The sequence below is a fragment of the Triturus cristatus genome, chromosome 1_2 (genome assembly GCF_964204655.1).
Source record: "Triturus cristatus chromosome 1_2, aTriCri1.1, whole genome shotgun sequence".
In the NCBI taxonomy this organism is placed as follows: Eukaryota; Metazoa; Chordata; class Amphibia; order Caudata; family Salamandridae; genus Triturus; species Triturus cristatus.
This window is the reverse complement of record NC_140580.1, coordinates 575,218,008-575,236,299: the sequence shown is the minus strand read 5'-3', so window position 1 is coordinate 575,236,299 and position 18,292 is coordinate 575,218,008. Positions and strand designations below refer to the sequence as shown.

Below are 18,292 nucleotides of genomic sequence, written 5' to 3'. Positions count from 1 at the left end.
CTGAATTTTCTGAGGAAGAAGACAGTTGCCTAGTGCGAGGGGGGAGGATAAAGAAGGAAAGAACAGGGCAATGGTGGAAAAAAAGATGGTGGCTATCCATGCGATGAAGTAGTCTGTTATAAAACTGTGTGCCTACTTTTCTGTGACCTGCAAAGTGATAGAACGTAATTCTCCTACAGTGTCACACCACAGTTGAGCTTATTCTTAATAGGGAATTGTGATTTCAGGTGATACTGATTTTGTTGAAACCTATTGACTATTGGGGGCCATGGTTGCCCAGGTATTATTTTTTTTTTATTGGTTTCACATAGTCAAGATAATGGATTTTCTGGCTATCCTGCTTCCTGTGGTACCTGCACAGAATGGGTTTCAAATGAGTTATGTTCATATATATTCCTGTACATGAAGTGGTAGTCTTATTTTGGGTCTTGCCTACCAGGCAGCGCAAGCTGCTTGGTTATGAAAATCCTTTTGTGTTCTTACCAAGAACGTACAGTGCGCTCACAGCCAGCCCATTGCTTATCGTTGGTTGGCTTTATTTGCCTCTCATTTTCTTGCTTATTTGCTGCCTTCCCTTCTTTGTTTTTGCTTCTACCCTTAGCATAACCTTTTAACATCTTTTGATTGGTGCACTTGTATCCTTCCTCAACTCACATTTATAGATGTATCATTTTGTTTAAATACTCGGAGTGTTAATGTTTTTTGCTGCTCTTTCCCTTCTGTGCGTCTATCTCTATGCTCCTTGTTGCTCTCAATCGTGTGCTTCTCCCCTCATCCCGCTTGTGCTTTATCCCTTCCCTCTCTTGTCACTCTGTTCCTTGTGTGCTGCTTTTCCCCTCCTCCGACCACCAGGTTTTGTTTTTATTTTATTGCTCCACCCAGTCCTCTGTCATACGCCCTCGCCACCCGATTTCTCTTCCTTTGTCCTTTATGTTATTTTTACATTTTTTTGGAAGGCGAGGTAGCAAATTGCTTCTGGCTCCTCCACCTTAAAAATAGCGCTTTGGGTCCAGTCCTTTGGTTTTCTTTTTTCTCTTTATATTGGGCTTCTTTCATTCTCTTTCTGCTTTAGTATTTTTTAAAGCATACTACAGCTTCTAAGACAGTACTTGCAGGCTGCACTAATTTTAATCCGGTGGCCATTTGGGAATGGTATTGTGCTTATTGTATCACAGTTTTACCACTCAGATGACAAACCCCTTCTAACTATTGTGGTCATGTCGGAACTTTAAAGTAATACATTATTACATTATGTGCACTACCATTGCAATATGGCCACCCTCTGCTTTTAGTTTTCTTATTGCAAGAACATGCCAGTCATGTTTTTTTTCTAAATTTTTTTTATTTTATCTTGCATATATTGAGTGTTTGTGTTTTATTGTGGCTGTGGAACTGGGTAAATGCAAGAGGAGTTTGTGGATAGATGAATGGTTAAAGAAGTGTGAAGACGAGTGACGAATTGCATGTACAGTGACTATGCCCGCCAGTGAGTAAAAAGGCCCTTTCATTTTATAAGCCTGATCCAATGGCATTGCCAAAACTTTTTAATTAATAAAATATATCCTACTTTCCATTGTTCAGACACAAAATAGACTACCTGTCTTCTAGAACCTGTTGAAATGAATCCCCAGTACCACAAAATTAGAACCAAAAATTTCCATGGTTTTCACTTAATGTTTTTGTCTTTTTAGGTTTCAAATCAGAACATCTATAAACCAAGGCGAAAACCAACAAAGCACAAAAAATCAAGCTTTTTCCAGCTTGCCTGAGATAAACATCATAAATATAATCAAGGTAAAGATTATAGTGCATGCGTTTGGGAACAAATAGACACTTAGTTTTTGTGCTAGACTTTTTCGTAAGTTCAAATAGACCATAGGAATGAACATTTTCAAATTCTCGACTTGCTTGCTAGATTTTCTATTCATTGTACAAAAAGCACTTGATTACATAATTACCTAGCCTCTCAAGAACTAGAGTTACGACTGAAGTTCTTCTTGAAGGTTAGAAAGTTGTTTCATGTTAATTTACGGTTTTGAGAGTCGTGGAAGTAGATAAAAAAAATAAGTGTATAGTTAAAAGTGATATATATGTAAAATAGGATAAGATTTAACAAAGAGAGCTCTGACAGTATATTTTACCATTCATATTTTCACATGGCCACAAGGAACTAAGTGCCCAGCTGTTTGCCCAAATTAAGCTGTAAAGTTTCTAAGATCACAAACATTTGCATAGAACTCCCACCTTTGGGTCCACACTTTATTCTGCCAGATACCTCTTGCTGATGTATACAACCATGTTGTGGTATGTATTCAACTTAGAGTCTGCGCCCCGCTTAAAGGCAGTCATGTCGCTTTGAGTAACCTGTACATGTCTGACAGAGTACAGGAAGGAATTCATTTTGGCTTCCCCCTCCTACATCCTACAGTGTCTTGCTATAGAGGGCTACAGTGTCCTATGGATGGTGGGTGTCCATTTCATTTCTTTGTTAGTTTGCCTGCAACCCCTGAATACTTTCAGCTTATTCCACCTTCTTGCCTGATGTGCATTCACAAAAAATGTGGCCTGCTGTCTACGCCATCTCAGAAAGGGCTCCTGTTGTCCATGGCCTTGGCATTCATTGTTTATACAGACGCCATGCAGTATTTGAGGAGCCCCTAAAAGTTAAACTTTGCAAGAGAGCCGACAGAATAGCTCTGGTGATAAATACAGCTTAATGGGATCAGTACTTTTTTAAAAACTTTTTTTTATTAAAACAGTGCAATCCATCAGTATAGATAATAAGCAAAACCATTTTAGACCATTATAGGAATGGAATATATATTCTTTCAATACATTGCTTTACTTCCCGGGTACAGTACCTAGGACCCTCCCACAGTCCCTCCACCTGAGCTCAGTCCACCCATTCACCCACCTTCACTTCCTGTCCGATAGGCCTCCCAAGGGCTCCAGATTTTTTCCTATTTCTTGGGACAACCTCTACTTTCGTATATTGTTTTCTGAACTAGACAGCACCAGCCCAGGTCCTTTTCCCAGTCGGTCAACCTCGGCACATTTGCTGCCCCCCATAGTCTTACAGTGTTTCGTTTGGCTATCACTGCTGCCAGTAGAGGCCAAGTCCTGGTGTGTGTGGTCCATCTGTCCTCCCCTACGACCAACTGTAAGTGCCACCTAGCATAGAGTTGCACCTGCCCACCAGCTACCTCAGACATCACTCCTGTTATTTCAACCCAGAATTGTTGAATTTTTGGGCATGCCCAAATAATGTGGAAGAACGTGCCTGTCTCCCCACAGCCCCTGATGCAAACCCCGTGTCACATCTTCCCAGTATGCACTGGAGTGTCCTGGGAGCTTAAACCCTATGTAATACTCGGATCTGGATTAGTCTAGACCTCGCGCGTATTGCCACTTCCCTGGAACATTGAAACGCCTCTTGCCAATCGTCATCCTCCGTCTCCCACGCCTCTCTTAAGTGAGCCCAGGGGATCCGGGAGGTTGTTCATTATTTTACGGTATGTGAGGGATATAGCCTTATCTAGCATAGGGTCCAGCAGTAATCGGTCCTCTTAAGGGGAGTACTCGGGCAGGGTCTCTCTTTGACATATAATGAAGCAGCACGTGCCTCAGTTGTGGGTACCGGAACTGTTCCCTGTCTGCCATGTGATACTCCGCTTGGAGTTTGCTAAAGGTCAGCATGGCCCCCTTTCTCCATATGTCCCCGAGGTTATCTATGCCAATTAAACTCCAACTACGGAAGCCCTGAAGACCTCCCACTTCACCCAGGGCGTCACTGTGCCAAAGCGGGGTCTGTTGAGTCAACCTTGAGCCCCATCCCAACACCTTAGTGACAGAATGCCAAGCCCTCAGCACCACCTGCGTATGTGTTGGTAGCGATTTCATACGGTGGTTTTGATATAGAATTGAGGCATACCCTCCAGTTCCCGTTGCACACCGGACAGCCCGGTAGGCGACCTCAGAGAGAGGTGCAAGCACCCATCCATTAATATTGATAAGGTGCGCCGCCCTGTAGTAGTTCTGTATATCGGGACAGCCAGGCCGCCCTCGTACACCCCACCGCTGCAGCTTACGCAACGCAATACGCGGGGTGCCACCTTCCCATAGGAGGTTGCGCTGCTCCCCCTCAAGAATCCGGAAGACTTTCTCCAGTATACAGTAGGGGGTGTTCTGCAACACATATAAAAGCCTCGGGAGGGCCATCATTTTATATAATACAGCCCTACCCATAATGGATATGGGCAACTTACGCCAGTGTGAGATGTCCTCGCGGAGCCTCGAGAGCTGGGCCTGCAAATTTAGATTCAGAAAGTCCACCTCTGATTTGGTGATCCAGATCCCCAGGTATTTAAATTGGTCCCGTCACATTCCGAGGTCAGCTGAGGGATCTCTCCGGCCAGGCTAAAAAGAAGCGACTTGTCCCAGTTAACCTGGTACCCTGAGTAAGTACCGAATAGGCGGAGTACATTGATAGCTCTATGGATCATCTTCCTGGACCTACTTACATACAAAAGTACATCATCAGCGTACAGGGAGATGCATTCTTCCCTTTACCCCCCCCCCCCCCCCCCCCCCCCCCTATCGATGCCTCTGAAGTGGTTTCAGCATCATTGTGATAATCATTGGGGATAGGGGGCATCCCTGGCGTGTGCCCCTGTGCAGTGCAGAGGTCCTTGACACAGATCCATTTACCCTCACTCTCGCCAGTGGTGCGTGGTACAGCAGGCGGATCCAGGCTCGGAATCCAGGCGGGTCAGAACCTCCATTAAGTTGGTCCATTCAATGCTATCGAACGCCATGCGGGTGTCTAAGGACAGCACCACCATGGGTTCCGTCTCGATCGTCAGAGGTTTAGCCTGGTACTCCTGTGGGGCACAACGCCAGTCTGGTCAGGGTGGATTATGGAGGAAATTGCGGGGTTAAGACTATTCCAGAGTACCTTTTTTAAGGACTTTTGTTTCGAAATTCCATAGGGAGATGGGCCGGTAGGAGTCTCATTGTTCTGGTGGCTTATCTTTCTTTGGGATGACCACAATCGTGGCCATTTTGAGGTCTTCAGATAGGCTCCGCTCCTTCAACGCAGCGTTAAACATATCCAACATTGGCTGCGCCACCACAGATGCTACACATTTGCAAAGATCCTTTTTAAATCCAAGGTGGCACTACACACTAACAGAGAGACTTGCGTTTTAGGAGCAGCAGTCTACTAGTGGCTGCTCTCCTTCCACATTGGGTAGAAGCTTGGACCTAAGAATTCTGCTGAAAGTGCTGCTGGTTCGAGAAATTGAGAAATTACTGCATACTCTTGTAGAAGTTGTAATCCTGCATTCTGTAGAGGAAAACCTGCATCTCGAAGAAATTCATCATCCGTGAACACTGTGGACCTTTTGGGGTCTGTCTTCATTGGCCAGGAGATCATTCGGTTGCAAAGAATCACTAACAGCTGTCTACATTGCAGAGAAGAAGAATTTGTGTATCAGTTCTCCCCCAAACACTCTCCTCTCCCCCTCTCTCCCTCCCCTCTCCCACATTTAAAACTCCTGCCTTTAAATTGAGTCTGCTACAGGAGTCTGTCTGCATGAATGTAAGGGCACCACCCAGTATGGAAAATATCCAACTGCATCCAGCAGTTTAAAAAAAAAGTACTGTTTTTTAAACATCGGTTGAAGCTTGGGGTTTCCAGTAGATGGGTGCTGGAATTTATTTAGCTTCCCAATATTGTGAACTGGTCCTTCTGAGGCACCACACATATGCTGTTAGTCCTTTCAACCCCATAAATGATGTCTGATCAGTTTCACCATCTCTGGGTGGGCTCTCCTGGCCAGTTTGATTGGATGAGATTGGTTTGAGTCTGAATGATTTCAGTGTGAAACCACAGGAACCTTGAAATATTTTACAACCCTTTGGAGTGGTATGTGATGCCATAGTCAAGTGAATTGCTATAGAAAGAAATCTTTCAATTCTAGACATTAGAATCGCATCCCTCAAGACACAAGGACACTGACTACATCAGATCTGAATTCGACCGGAGGGCATAAAGGCTGGGTGATATGAGAATGACTTGTGTTGGGGGAAATAGGATGTGGACCACACACCCTTCCAGTTATGCGCTAAATATAATAGTAAGTTCCTATTGGCAGACCAACATAGGGTCTGCAATGTGGAATCAAACTGGTCAGCCTGCCAGGTCTCTGGAAACAAAAATAATATTGGTTTCTGAAGAGATTGTTAGTGGGTGCAATTCTGGATGCAGTGGCAAAGTGATCACCTGAACTCCTCACTTATGACATCGAGGAGACCTATTCTGATGGGGAGAAGAGCCCCATTAGGTATCCCGAGATGTCAAAGGGAGAAGAGTGCACAGTACCTCTCCTCAGAGGACACTGATTTCGGAGAAGCACCACCTCCAGGACCCAGTGAAGCCCACACCCAGGACACAGAGTGTACCTAAGGTTCCACCATCCACAATAATCAGATCCTTCCTCTGGGGTTTGACCTCGAGTGGAACTTAGGATCCAGTGCAAACCATCAGCCTCAAGCACCTTGCTAGGTGATCCAAGCCGACACAGAAAACCTTTGACAGTCTGCACAAATCACTGACTCTAAATCATCTGTGCATCATATACCATCTTGGTACTGGAGAAGCTTCAACATCAGCCTGTTGAGATTCCACCATCCGAGGAGCTGTTAGAGCAACCTGATTTAGGCAGAGAAAAATATACATTTGTCCTATCACTGGCACATTGTAGTGCATCCACCACAACAGACACCACCTATCAACTATACCCAAGAGAAGAAGGCTCACTTATGTATAGAGTGTATAAGAAGAGCCTACAGCTTCCCTATCCTGGAGAAACAGAGGCCTAGGGAAAGTATTCTCTCTACAAACATGGATCCAGTCGCCGGAACATTCTGCACACACTAACTCCAGAGCAAACCATGAGAGTCTGCCCTAACAGATGATGGAGGCAGCCCCTTGCACGACTACGCTGTAACTCCCCAAAAAGACCCATCTTCTGAGCCCAACCCAGTTCAACCTTCCTCATTGAATGGCAAAATGTCCTATCACAAAATCATCCAGAGGGCTGCTAACCACCAGAATGTAAAACTCTGTGGTGGAGGCAGAATTATTCATCCTGATAGAAACACTCTAAAAAATGGAGCACTTGGTGCTCTTCTTTCCTATGCTGAATAGTATGTCCTAGTGTAACAAAAACTTTCAAAGACTGAGTGAAAATCAGGGGCATGCCTCCAAAGGTGAAGAAAAAATATAAAGCGGTGCCCTAAATCTGTTAGAACTATGTGCCTTCCAATTCCCTTTTAAAATATACCACCAGGAAATGGGATTTGGCTAGGGCACTGGATATGTCCCTCCTCCAAGCAAGGGAAGTAGGACAATTGATGGCTACTCACTCATTTTGCCATTTTAGTGGGCCTTCTGTCCGGATATACCAGTTACCTCTAGGAAGAATGACTCGGCTGATTAAACACCTGCCAGTTGGCTACTGCAAGAGAGGCACTTGGTTGTTCCAAGAAGGGAAGATAATCTCCTATACAAATATCAGATGCACCCTAATTGCCTCCATCACTGCCTCTTGGGGAATTAACAGCATCCTTCTATGAAGATGTTCATGGCTAAAGCTTTTGTCCTGAACTCCAGCAACACCTTCTTAGTGTCCCCTTCGATGGTAAAGATCTTTACGGCCTACACCTGGAGTCTTTGCTTGAAAAGATAAAGATACTGAAATACTCTACGCCCAACAGCCAGATCATGGATTTGGCCTCAATAGTTGGGAATTGGCATCCACACTGCAGCATTCAGACTACCAACAACTGTCTTTTCTTAAGATTTTAACAGTATTACTCCCGCTCGCCTCGAGTGGGCGTCTTTTGACTCCATGTTGACTTCATTCCTCCCCGAACGTGACCGACTTAGCCACATGTGAGTGCCACACCAGCGATCTTATGTAAGTTTCTTTCTTTCTGCACTTTGCACACTGATTCACAGCTTTCTCCCAACTTTCTCCTCACCTTGTGACAAGTTTGTTCTCCATATTCTTCTTCAAATATGCAAGGGCTACCTCCCCTCTTTAAACTACAGGGCTTAAGCCTTGTAGGGACTGTCGCAAATAAATGCCTGTGACAGATCCCCATGAGGACAGCCTATGGTGTTTGGGTTCAGAACATAACTCCATATCCTGCGAGAATGTCACCTTTATGAACCCCAAATCTGTACGTTGCTGAACACCGAAATAAACGTCAGAAGTCCTGCTCCCTTTCAAAGTCAATGGTGCAGACCTGTTCCAACACTTATGGACGTTCCTGTGACAGGTTGTTAAAGTTTTCTGGTAAGTCTAAGCAGAAGCACGAAAAGACCAAACTAGATTCGTGCCAGTCCCACCACTCTCAGCCTGAGAAGAGACGAGAATGTCATGGTGCCCCCCGGTCCTGCTTTCTGGCTCCTGCTGAAGAGTTGATTATGCATTTGATCCCACTGTGCCTCAAATTTCCAGAGCTGTGCGGTGTTGCTAGAGATTGATGCCTTTATGGTACTCTCCTCGCTCCATTTGCATGTCTTCAGGCGCCAACTAAAGTACTAGTGTATACACCCTTAGAGCAATCTGTGGCTCCTAAACCCAGCACGAAGATCCACGTCAGTCCTTGAGACATTCAAGCCACCACCACCACAGCTGGTGCCATGCCAGACGATGACTTTGTCCATATAATATCGGACTTTGAGCCAAATCCATCTCTGTCTCGAGTGAGGTCCCGTCTCGACACAAGACTGATAAACCCAACTCCAGTTCATTCTGAATTAGATAGAACTATTCCTCTATCTTAGAGCCACACTGTGGCAGTCCATCAAAGTTTTGTTTCAGACTCTTACCAGAGCCAACCAGCCCTTAAAATAACAGTGGTGGTGAGGGCGTTTTCTCCCCAACATTATGAGGAAGACAGTTTAATTATGTATTTAGAAGATGCTAGTGGGTTGGCCACTTTTCCAGACACTGGGTTATGTTCTCCCCCTGGACCACGGACAGAAGAGTGCCTCTTTCGCTGTGGTGGTGAGATGTGTGGCATAGAATTTGGGTTTGCAGTTGCCCACTATGAATGTCAAAACCAATGTTGTAACAGCGGTTTTACAATTTGAACAAACTACACATATAATGACTCCCCCTTAAAAGCACTTGGTCTAAGCCATGATTTTGCCCTCAGATAAATCGGCAGGTTGCCAGAAGCCTCAGGTCGGTGCCGGGTGACCCTGATTTTGTGACCGGGCACGTCAACAGAGTTTGGCGGTTCTAGCTTTCATTAGTAGGGTGAGCCCCCATTATTTTCTTACAACTTTTCTTGAGAGAGTTTAAAGCCTTGAAACCTTTGGAAAGTGGATGTTTTCTTCAGCCAGCCTTGCCCTCCAGTCAGTACCAGCTACGGGCTGTGAAGATACACCCATGCTTTATGGGATATGGTTGGCGAGATTGTGCCTCCAGACCCCGGGGAATCTCGGGCCATTTGACGCAAACCATCCAGGATGGTCAGGACACATCGAAGTATATTATCTGCTCTTGGCTGGGCTTTTCAACCCCCTTTCATGGACATGCATTTAACTACTCTCGCATGTTTGGCGAAACAGCAGATTCAGAGTTGGAGTGCTTTAAACAAAGCCAGGCCATGGTGCATTCCCTAGGCCTTTCTACACCTGAGAGACTGATCCTCAACAGTTTCACCCCTTACAAGGCTACTCTAGTGCATTAGTGTACCGCTCATGCCATGGCCTAGTGCTGCCACAACAAGCATCTCAGTTCTGTCAGAGGCAGGGATCACGCAGACATCACTCACTCCCATTTCACATACTCCAATGCTCAGACCCTTACAAATTCAGGAAACTTCTCAAAACATCGGTAATTCTGGATTAATCAGTCTGCTCCTCTGCTTATAAGCTGTGCTGCGCTGAAATACCCCACCCGGGGAGATTCACACGCATTATAAATTAGATTAACATGACATAATAGGAACACCTAGCCATCTTGCTCCAAGAAGTGCAGGCTCTTTGCAGATGCTACTTGCAGTTCAGAGTGGGCAAAGAGCATTTTCAGTTTGCTGTGCTCCCCTTAGGCTTCACCAGCACTGCTTAGGTGTTCACAAAAGTGAGAGGCAGTGGTCGCAGCACACCTTTCAAGGTAGAGGATACCAGTTTTTGCCTACCCAAACGACTGGCTGCTGAAGGCGGGCTTGCCACAATCGGTGTAGACCATCTCTAGAAGATGGCAAACCTCCTAACATCTTTGGGGTTCACCGTCAACATGCTGAAGTCACATCTGACTCCTTCACAGAGGCTCTCCTTCATTGGAGCAATCCTGAATATGGTGCAGTTTTTCGCTCTTTGCTCCGCCACAACGAGTCAAGGACCTTTGGCCTATGACCCTAATGTTTCAGCCTCGGTCCTGGGTCTCTGTGAGTGGCTTTTTTGGCTTCTGGGTTGCTTAGTATTATGCATCCTACTAATAGTTTGTGCCAGGTGGCATATGGAGGCTCAATCAATCAATCAATCAGTGACACTTATAAAGCGCGCTACATACCCGTAGGGTCTCAAGGCGCTGGGGGGATGGGGGGGGGGGGGTGCCGATACTGCTCGAACAGCCAGGTCTTCAGCTTCTTCCTGAAGGAGAGGTGGTCTTGGGTCAGGCGCAGGTCGGGAGGGAGGGAGTTCCAGGTCTTGGCGGCCAGGTGGGAGAAGGACCTTCCTCCTGTAGTCGCTCTTCGGATGCGGGGGACGGCGGTGAGGGCGTCGTTGGCTGATCGGAGGTGGCGTTTGGGAGCGTAGAAGTTGACTCGGCTGTTGAGGGAGCTCGGGCCTTGGTCGTGTAGGGCCTTGTGTGCGTGGGTGAGGAGGCGGAAGGTGATTCTTTTGTTGACGGGGAGCCAGTGAAGGTCTCTCAGATGTCCGGAGATGTGGCTGGTTCGTGGGATGTCGAGGATGAGTCTGGCTGAGGCGTTCTGGATCCGCTGGAGTCTCTTCTGGAGCTTGGCGGTGGTACCGGCGTAGAGGGCGTTGCCGTAGTCCAGTCGGCTGGTGACGAGGGCCTGGGTGACGGTCTTCCTGGTCTCGGTGGGGATCCACCAGAAGATCTTCCGTAGCATGCGTAGGATGTTGAAGCACGCCGAGGAGACGTTGTTGACTTGCCTGGTCATGGAGAGGGAGGAGTCCAGGATGAAGCCCAGGTTTCGTGCATGGTCTGTCGGTTTGGGTGCGGTGCCCAGGGCAGGAGGCCACCAGGAGTCGTCCCAGGCGGAGGGTGAGGAGCCCAGGATGAGGACCTCCGTCTTGTCCGAGTTCAGTTTCAGGCGGCTGGTCGTCATCCACTCGGCTACCTCTTTCATCCCTTCGTGCAGGTTGGCTCTGGCGGCGGCGGGGTCGTTGGTCAGGGAGAGGATCAGCTGGGTGTCGTCGGCGTAGGAGATTATGCTGAGGTTGTGTTTGCGTACGATGGCCGCGAGGGGGCTCATGTAGACGTTGAAGAGGGTGGGGCTCAGAGATGATCCTTGGGGGACGCCGCAGATGACTTCGGAGGCCTCTGACTTGTACGGTGGAAGGCGGACTCTCTGTGTTCTTCCGTCGAGGAAGGAGATGATCCATTCCAGCGCCTTGTCCTGGATGCCGATGTTGCTGAGGCGCCGTACTAGGGTGCGGTGGCAGACCGTGTCGAATGCTGCGGAGAGGTCTAGGAGGATGAGGGCCGCTGTTTCTCCCTTGTCCATCAGGGCTCGGATGTCATCTGTGGCGGCGATGAGGGCGGTCTCGGTGCTGTGGTTGGCTCGGAAGCCGGACTGTGAGGGGTCGAGGGATCCGTTCGTCTCGAGGAAGGCGGCCATCTGCTTGTTGACGGTCTTCTCGATGACTTTGGCTGGAAACGGGAGGAGCGAGATGGGGCGGTAGTTCTTGAGTTCGGTGGGGTCCGCTGTGGGTTTCTTGAGTAGAGCGCTGAGTTCGGCGTGCTTCCAGCTCTCAGGGAAGGTGGCGGTGTCGAAGGATGTGTTGATGATGTCTCGCAGGTGGGGTGCGATGACAGCGTCGGCCTTGTTGAAGACGTGGTGAGGGCAGGGGTCGGTCGGTGATCCGGAGTGGATGGAGTTCATCGTGCGGATGGTGTCTTCGGTGCTGATCGGGGTCCAGGCGTGGAGGGTGGTGGTGGGGGGCGGTTGTTCGGTCATGGTGTGCGTTGGTTGGTTGTTGAAGCTGCTGTGTATGTCCGCGATCTTGTTGTGGAAGTATGAAGCGAGGGAGTTGCAGAGGCTCTGCAGTGGAACCTGAAGTCTCTGAGCCCAGCACCAGAAACCTATAGGAATCCATCCAGGTTTCTGAGGGTTCTGCAAAAGAACTGCAGTGGTGGCTCGGCTTCCTTAGACCAGCAGCAAGCCCCACTCTTTGCTCCACCCTGAGCTGAGGGTGTTGACTGATGTGTTACTGCTAGGATTGGGAAGTCATCTGGTAGAGGTGGAGATTAAAGTACTCTGGTCTCTGGTTTCTACATCAACCTGTAGGAGTGTTGGGCCATTTGTCTGGTGCTGAAGACCTTCCTACTAAAGACTATCCCATCAAACGGAGGCTTGTTCAGGTTCTCACAGACAACACCACCGCTGTGTTTTATTGCACAAGAAGGGTGGGGTCATGTGCCAGGAGGTGCTTCGCTTTTGGAGCTTGTTGGAGCGATTAGGCATTTCCCTGGTCACCAACCTCCTAGCGTGATCTTTGAATGCCAAGATGGACATGCTCAGCTTGCGGTGCCTGGCAGCGGGTCATGAATGGGAATTCCACTCTTCAGTAGCCTGTGGCATCTTCCAGAAATTAGGAGAACCCTGATTGAATCTATTCACTACTGTTAAAAACTTCTGTATGCTGGAGTTTCCAGGAAGGCTTTCTCATAGACGCATTCTGGATAAAGTGGGGAACAGGACTCCTGAGTGCCTTCTACCGCTACCTCTTCTGCCCTGAGTTCAGATGAAGATCAGGAATGACTGAGCCTATGTTATCCTAGTGTCTTCTGGTTGAGCAAGGAGAGTGTGGTGCCTGGAACTTCTGGGCATGAACATCTGTCCTTTGATCAGACTACCGCTTCATGAGAACCTGCACCTGAGCCTTTGCAATCTGCTTCTCCATACACGACGATTGAGAGGCCACAGTTGACTGCATTCGATCTTTTTGTGGATGTCATTTTGCTTCTACTAAGTTTGTCCATACTCGACTGTAGAACAAGTTTGTAGCCTGCATTGGCAGTGACCTATTGCAGATCAAACTGTCAGATGTCCTTTTTGTTTGTTCTATCTCTAGCCCACAAAGGACTTTCATTGACACTCCTAAAGCTTACCTATCCGCTCTAGCCCTTTTTATGTTTACCAGACCAACCGTCCATGTTCAAATCACCCTTTGTGATTAGATTTTTGAAATGTTTGGCTTATTTATTTTGATATGTAACCCTTTATGATGCCCCAACAGGATCTTAATTTGGTTCTTAGTTTCCTCGTTTATGCACCATGCAAACCAAAGCACAGCTGTCCATTAAGACTTGTGACTTTGACTGTGTTTCTGGTCATGGTGACCTCGACTCTTCAGATGAGCGAACTCAAGCTCTCTCTGTGCAGGCACCTTTATAGTACCATTTTTCCAGGCAAAGTGGTACTGTGGACCATGGAGGCCTTTTTGCCTAAAGTTGTTACAGATTTTCATATTAGACAATCCATCAGTTGTCCAACTTTCTTTGCTCTGCTTCACCCCTTGAAAGAGGAGAAGCTCTATCTGTTTTATCCTGAAAGAGCTTGGAGTTTCTACATCAGTCACATTAAAGACCATTGGGTGGATGAACAGCTCTTTGTAGGTTTCTATGGGTAAAGTAAAGCAAGCCAATGCGGAAAATGAATCTAATTATCTAGGTGCATAGTCCTCTATATTTAGATGTCATAGGCCAAGAAGCAGCCCCCTGAAGTATTGAGGGCCCTTTCCACCAGGGTCAAGGCTGCTACCGCTGCACTGGAACGCATAGGGCCTATATTAGACATCTGTCAGGCTGCAACATGTGAGATGGTACATACATTCAAAAGGGCTGTCGGGTCTATTGGGAAGGGAGCTTCACTCGTTCGGCCCTGCAGGACATTTTGATCTGAGCCATTCTACAATCTACCCACCTTGGGAGGTACCGCTTTGGTACCCATTTCAAAGGTGAGGGATCTGCAGTTAGAATTATCCATCAGAAGAACTTTTGGTAACACTGGTTCTGGTGGTTACTCTAATCACAGATTCCCCAACTCCCTCCCACCTCCCGTTCTGTGGCTTTGTCTCTTTTTCAGCCTTAAAAATGTCCCAATATAGGATTCTAAAGAGTGTTCTCAGCTGATAACGGCCTCCACAGACTCGGGAAAGAAACTGATGTCAGTGCACTAGGATGGCACTTGTATGCGGCTCCGTTCATCAGTTCTGCTATGGAACAAAGTCAGCGCTGAGCCACACAAAGCCACCTACTGGCATGCAGGAGCAATGCTGTTAAAATGTTCTGGATCCACTTTAGTACCTCAGGATATTTTAAAGGTGAAGAATATGCGGTTAGATGGAGTATCTCACACAAAAAGGATAACTGAAGGATGGTAAGTACCATGGCTAAAAAAGGGCAACCGCTGATAGCAGTGCCTCACTCACACTCAGGAAGCGGTGTCTTCCACAAAGTAGGTTTAAACGTAAAAGCCCAAAAAATCATATCTCTCTCCCAAACAAATATAACCTTCCTTGGGACCCCTACTGAACACAGTAACACGCAAAGCTTACCCCAGCAACCAGAGTGCTTGTTCATCCGAGACTGGTTTCACCTTACCAAATTTTGTATGCTCTGACAGTGAGAATCATCACAAAACTGTTGGGAATTATGGTGTTTTGCATTGCAATTGGTCTAAATGCTTGCTTGCGCATACACCCACTGCAGGAGTATCTGGTCGGACAATGGTCAGAAGTGACTGTTCAATGGGTAGATGTAGCATGGGTAGAGCCTAGAGTTCAGCACAATTTAAGATGGTAGAACAAGAACTGTTACTGGGCTGGTTGTTTCTTGACTCGCCAGCTGCCGGTGACCATCACCAAAGGTACCGCCCCTTTCAGGGTAGGGAGCACATTTAGGCAATCTCGTGATTGAAGGCCAATGGTCTCCTCAGCAACACAGCCTGCAACTCAGTCTTCTGGAACTAATGGCTTTAGTTTACACTTCAAGCATTTTACATAGTGAGGCCCAAAATGACAGTACACATGCCTACAGGCATCATGTCGATCTTGTATTACATTAAACAAACAGGAAGAACTTCCTCACCCCATTTATTAACCTTGGAACAGACAATATAGCATTGGGCTATTCATCATCAAGTCGTCCTCCTAGCGAAGCATTTCCCAGGAGTGGACAACAACTTTGCCAGGCTACACTGCCGGATGCATGTTAAATACCTGAATGGGAGATGAACAACCAAATACTCCTGCTGCTGGAGAATCCCTACAGTATCTTTTCACCACCCAGGCGAACAAAAAATGCTTGTTTTGTTTCAAGGTACCCACATTCCATGGGCAATGCTATGTCTGAACTGGTCCAGAATATTTGCCCACGTTTTTCCTTCAAGGCCACTAATCCTAAATGTAATAGGTAGGATGAAACGGGCATCCACGAGTCTCCTTCATGTTGTGTCCAACTGGGCAATGCAACCATTGAACTACAAATTTGTCAGTACATCCTTGCAAGAAATTACTTACCAAGCCCAGACCTATTCACAAAGCATCATAGTTTGCTCTGACACACACATCTCAAGGCACTGCGATTTTCCCACCTGAAGTCTTAGAGTTAGGGTACCTTGAACATGAGTACTGGGAAGTAGAGTGCGTGCTTATTCTTAAGGAGGCGCTTTAGCCTGTTGTGCTGCCAAATTGAAAACATTTGTCCACCATTGTCTCAGCCTTAGCAAACAGCCTTGAAGGCCTTGGTACAAGACATATATGCTACATGTTTATCTGCAAAAGGATGGTTTGGTGTACATCTCTATTAGGATTAATTTAGCATCTTTCAGGGAGTGCATGCAGAAAAGAAGACACTAAACTATATTCAGAATTCTACTGGTTAAAGCTTTTATGAAGGGTCTTTTGAGTCATTCCCCCTAAAATGCCACCAGTTCCCTCACAGGACCTTAATGTTGTTTTTTTCTCTGTTTGTGGGGCCCTCTTGTGACCAGTTACACTCTTGCCCTTTCCAAGTTCTTTTTTAGAAATTAATTAATTAACCAGTTTTCTTTCCACAACCGTGCTCAGTTGCAAAACGTGTTTTACACACTTTTATGTCAAAAGAGCCCTCATATGTTATGTTGACGGGACTAAATCCATTAGAAAATCAATGTAACTATTAGAAGCCTTTGCAAAGCTTCATTTAGTAAAACCTTTTTCCAAGACTTATCTTAATTGATGATTAGTCCAGTTCATCCAAGTGCATTAGGCACAGTATACACTGTGCACCTGGCTTTGGCATAAGTCACATTTTACCTGGAAAAAGGGAGCTACTAAGTATTTCCTTGCCAATGCCCCACTTCGTGACACATGGAACAGCGGATTGTCGGTGCCACTCCTCATTACTTAGCGCCTGGGAGCTTATGTTCTCTTTCTTGTAGCTACTCTGTTCAGTTTTAATATTGTATATATTTTAACTGTGTTGCTTTTACCTGCTATATTCCGGGGCTGTGTCCTTGCATTTTCGGTGTCCCTGCCCGATCCGCCGCGGCTGCATTGCCGTTTGAGCGGCGGGAGAAAACACCTCACTGACCCAGTACTCACTTCCGGCAGGACGCGGTCTAGTCGTCCGCCATAAGGGAAGGTACTTAACCCGCATGTGTCATACGCGCAGCGGACGAGCGCAGCGGACGCGCCGGATGCGCGCCGATGGCGCGCCTAAGGCAAGCCCGTCTGCGCCCGTCCGCGGCCAACCGGGGCACGGGGACATACCCCCTGGCAGTCTCTTGCCACCTCGTCCATACACTAAGGAGGAGCTCACCAATCTCCGCTCGAAGTTTGTTAAGGAGTGTGAACATGATATTGATGTAAGCAAGTACGACCAGGAACTGCCATGCAAGCATTGCGGATATATCCTGAGTAATCACTCCACAGGGAGACTCTCTGGTATGCCCAATGCACTGGGTAACAGCAGGAAGATCAGATGCGCCCTGCTCAACTGCAGGTCTCTAAAAAAATATAGGCTAGAGATCCATGATCTCCTGATTGATAACAGATGGGATATGTTGTTTTTAACAGAGACCTGGCTCAACGAGGATTCGGACCCTGAATTAACGGAGGCTCTTCCCTACGGTTATAAAATCTGCAGGCAAGACAGACCCAGCGGGAGAGGGGGGGCATCGCAATAATTTATAGGGAAGAGTGTTAAATGCACCCTAGAGCCCGCTAATGTCGCTGACAGTGAAACAGGAGCCTTCTCCATCTTGATTGATACCAATACGGTCATTAAGGGTCTATTAGTGTACAGACCTCCTGGTGCCAGTAAGGTCTTTACTGACAGTTTGGTACACAACACCATCTCTTCAGCCATGCGCTTTAATAAATATCTCCTGCTAGGTGATTTTAATCTTCATTTTGAAGATGTCAACAACACAGCAGCACAAGAAATGCGGCAAGAGCTGCATACCTTGCAGCTACAACTCTGCTCTACCCTTCCCACACATCGTCTAGGGCATCAGCTGGATTCTATTTTCAGCAATTGGGATAACATTAAGCAGGAACCCCCCATACCATTGATATGGACTGATCACTCCCTTGTCCCATTTTGGTTCCATCTGAAGGCTCATAATAATCGGAACCTAACCATTTGCACCAGGAGAAGACAAAGGAAATGGGCTAAATTTTCTCACGATATGTTCAGGGACAGCTTTATCCAGGAAAGCCTCCCCACTGTGTTGGGTACTACTCTTAATGAGGCTTGCGCAACCTTGGATGCACATATTACACTTGCTCTGAATTCAGCAGCTCCCTGGTCTAACAAGGGCCCAGTGCGATTAACTAAATCAGCACCTTGGTTCAATGCGGAATTAAAAGAAGCCAAAGCTGCTTGTAAACGGGTAGAACGAGCCTGGAGAAGGGCCTACCTATCAGAAGCAGGAACGCGGTATAAAGTCTGCCTCAAAAACTATCATGCCTTGATTAGGAAAACCAAGGCAGCGTTTTACACCGATCGCATTGACAGGGCTAACTGCTCCACTA

The 18,292-nt window shown here is 47.0% G+C and overlaps 1 protein-coding gene across 5 annotated transcripts in view; it reads left to right on the top strand.

Annotated features, from left to right (window-relative positions):
- The window catches only part of SLF2 (SMC5/6 complex localization factor 2), a 411,151-nt gene that overhangs the window by 274,512 nt on the left and 118,347 nt on the right, over positions 1 to 18,292 (top strand). For all 5 annotated transcript variants that reach the window (XM_085606517.1, XM_085606515.1, XM_085606519.1 and 2 more), the window contains one exon: positions 1,692 to 1,794. In XM_085606517.1, coding sequence (XP_085462643.1) covers positions 1,692 to 1,794 — 103 coding nt within the window. The remainder of the gene's footprint in view (positions 1 to 1,691; positions 1,795 to 18,292) is intronic.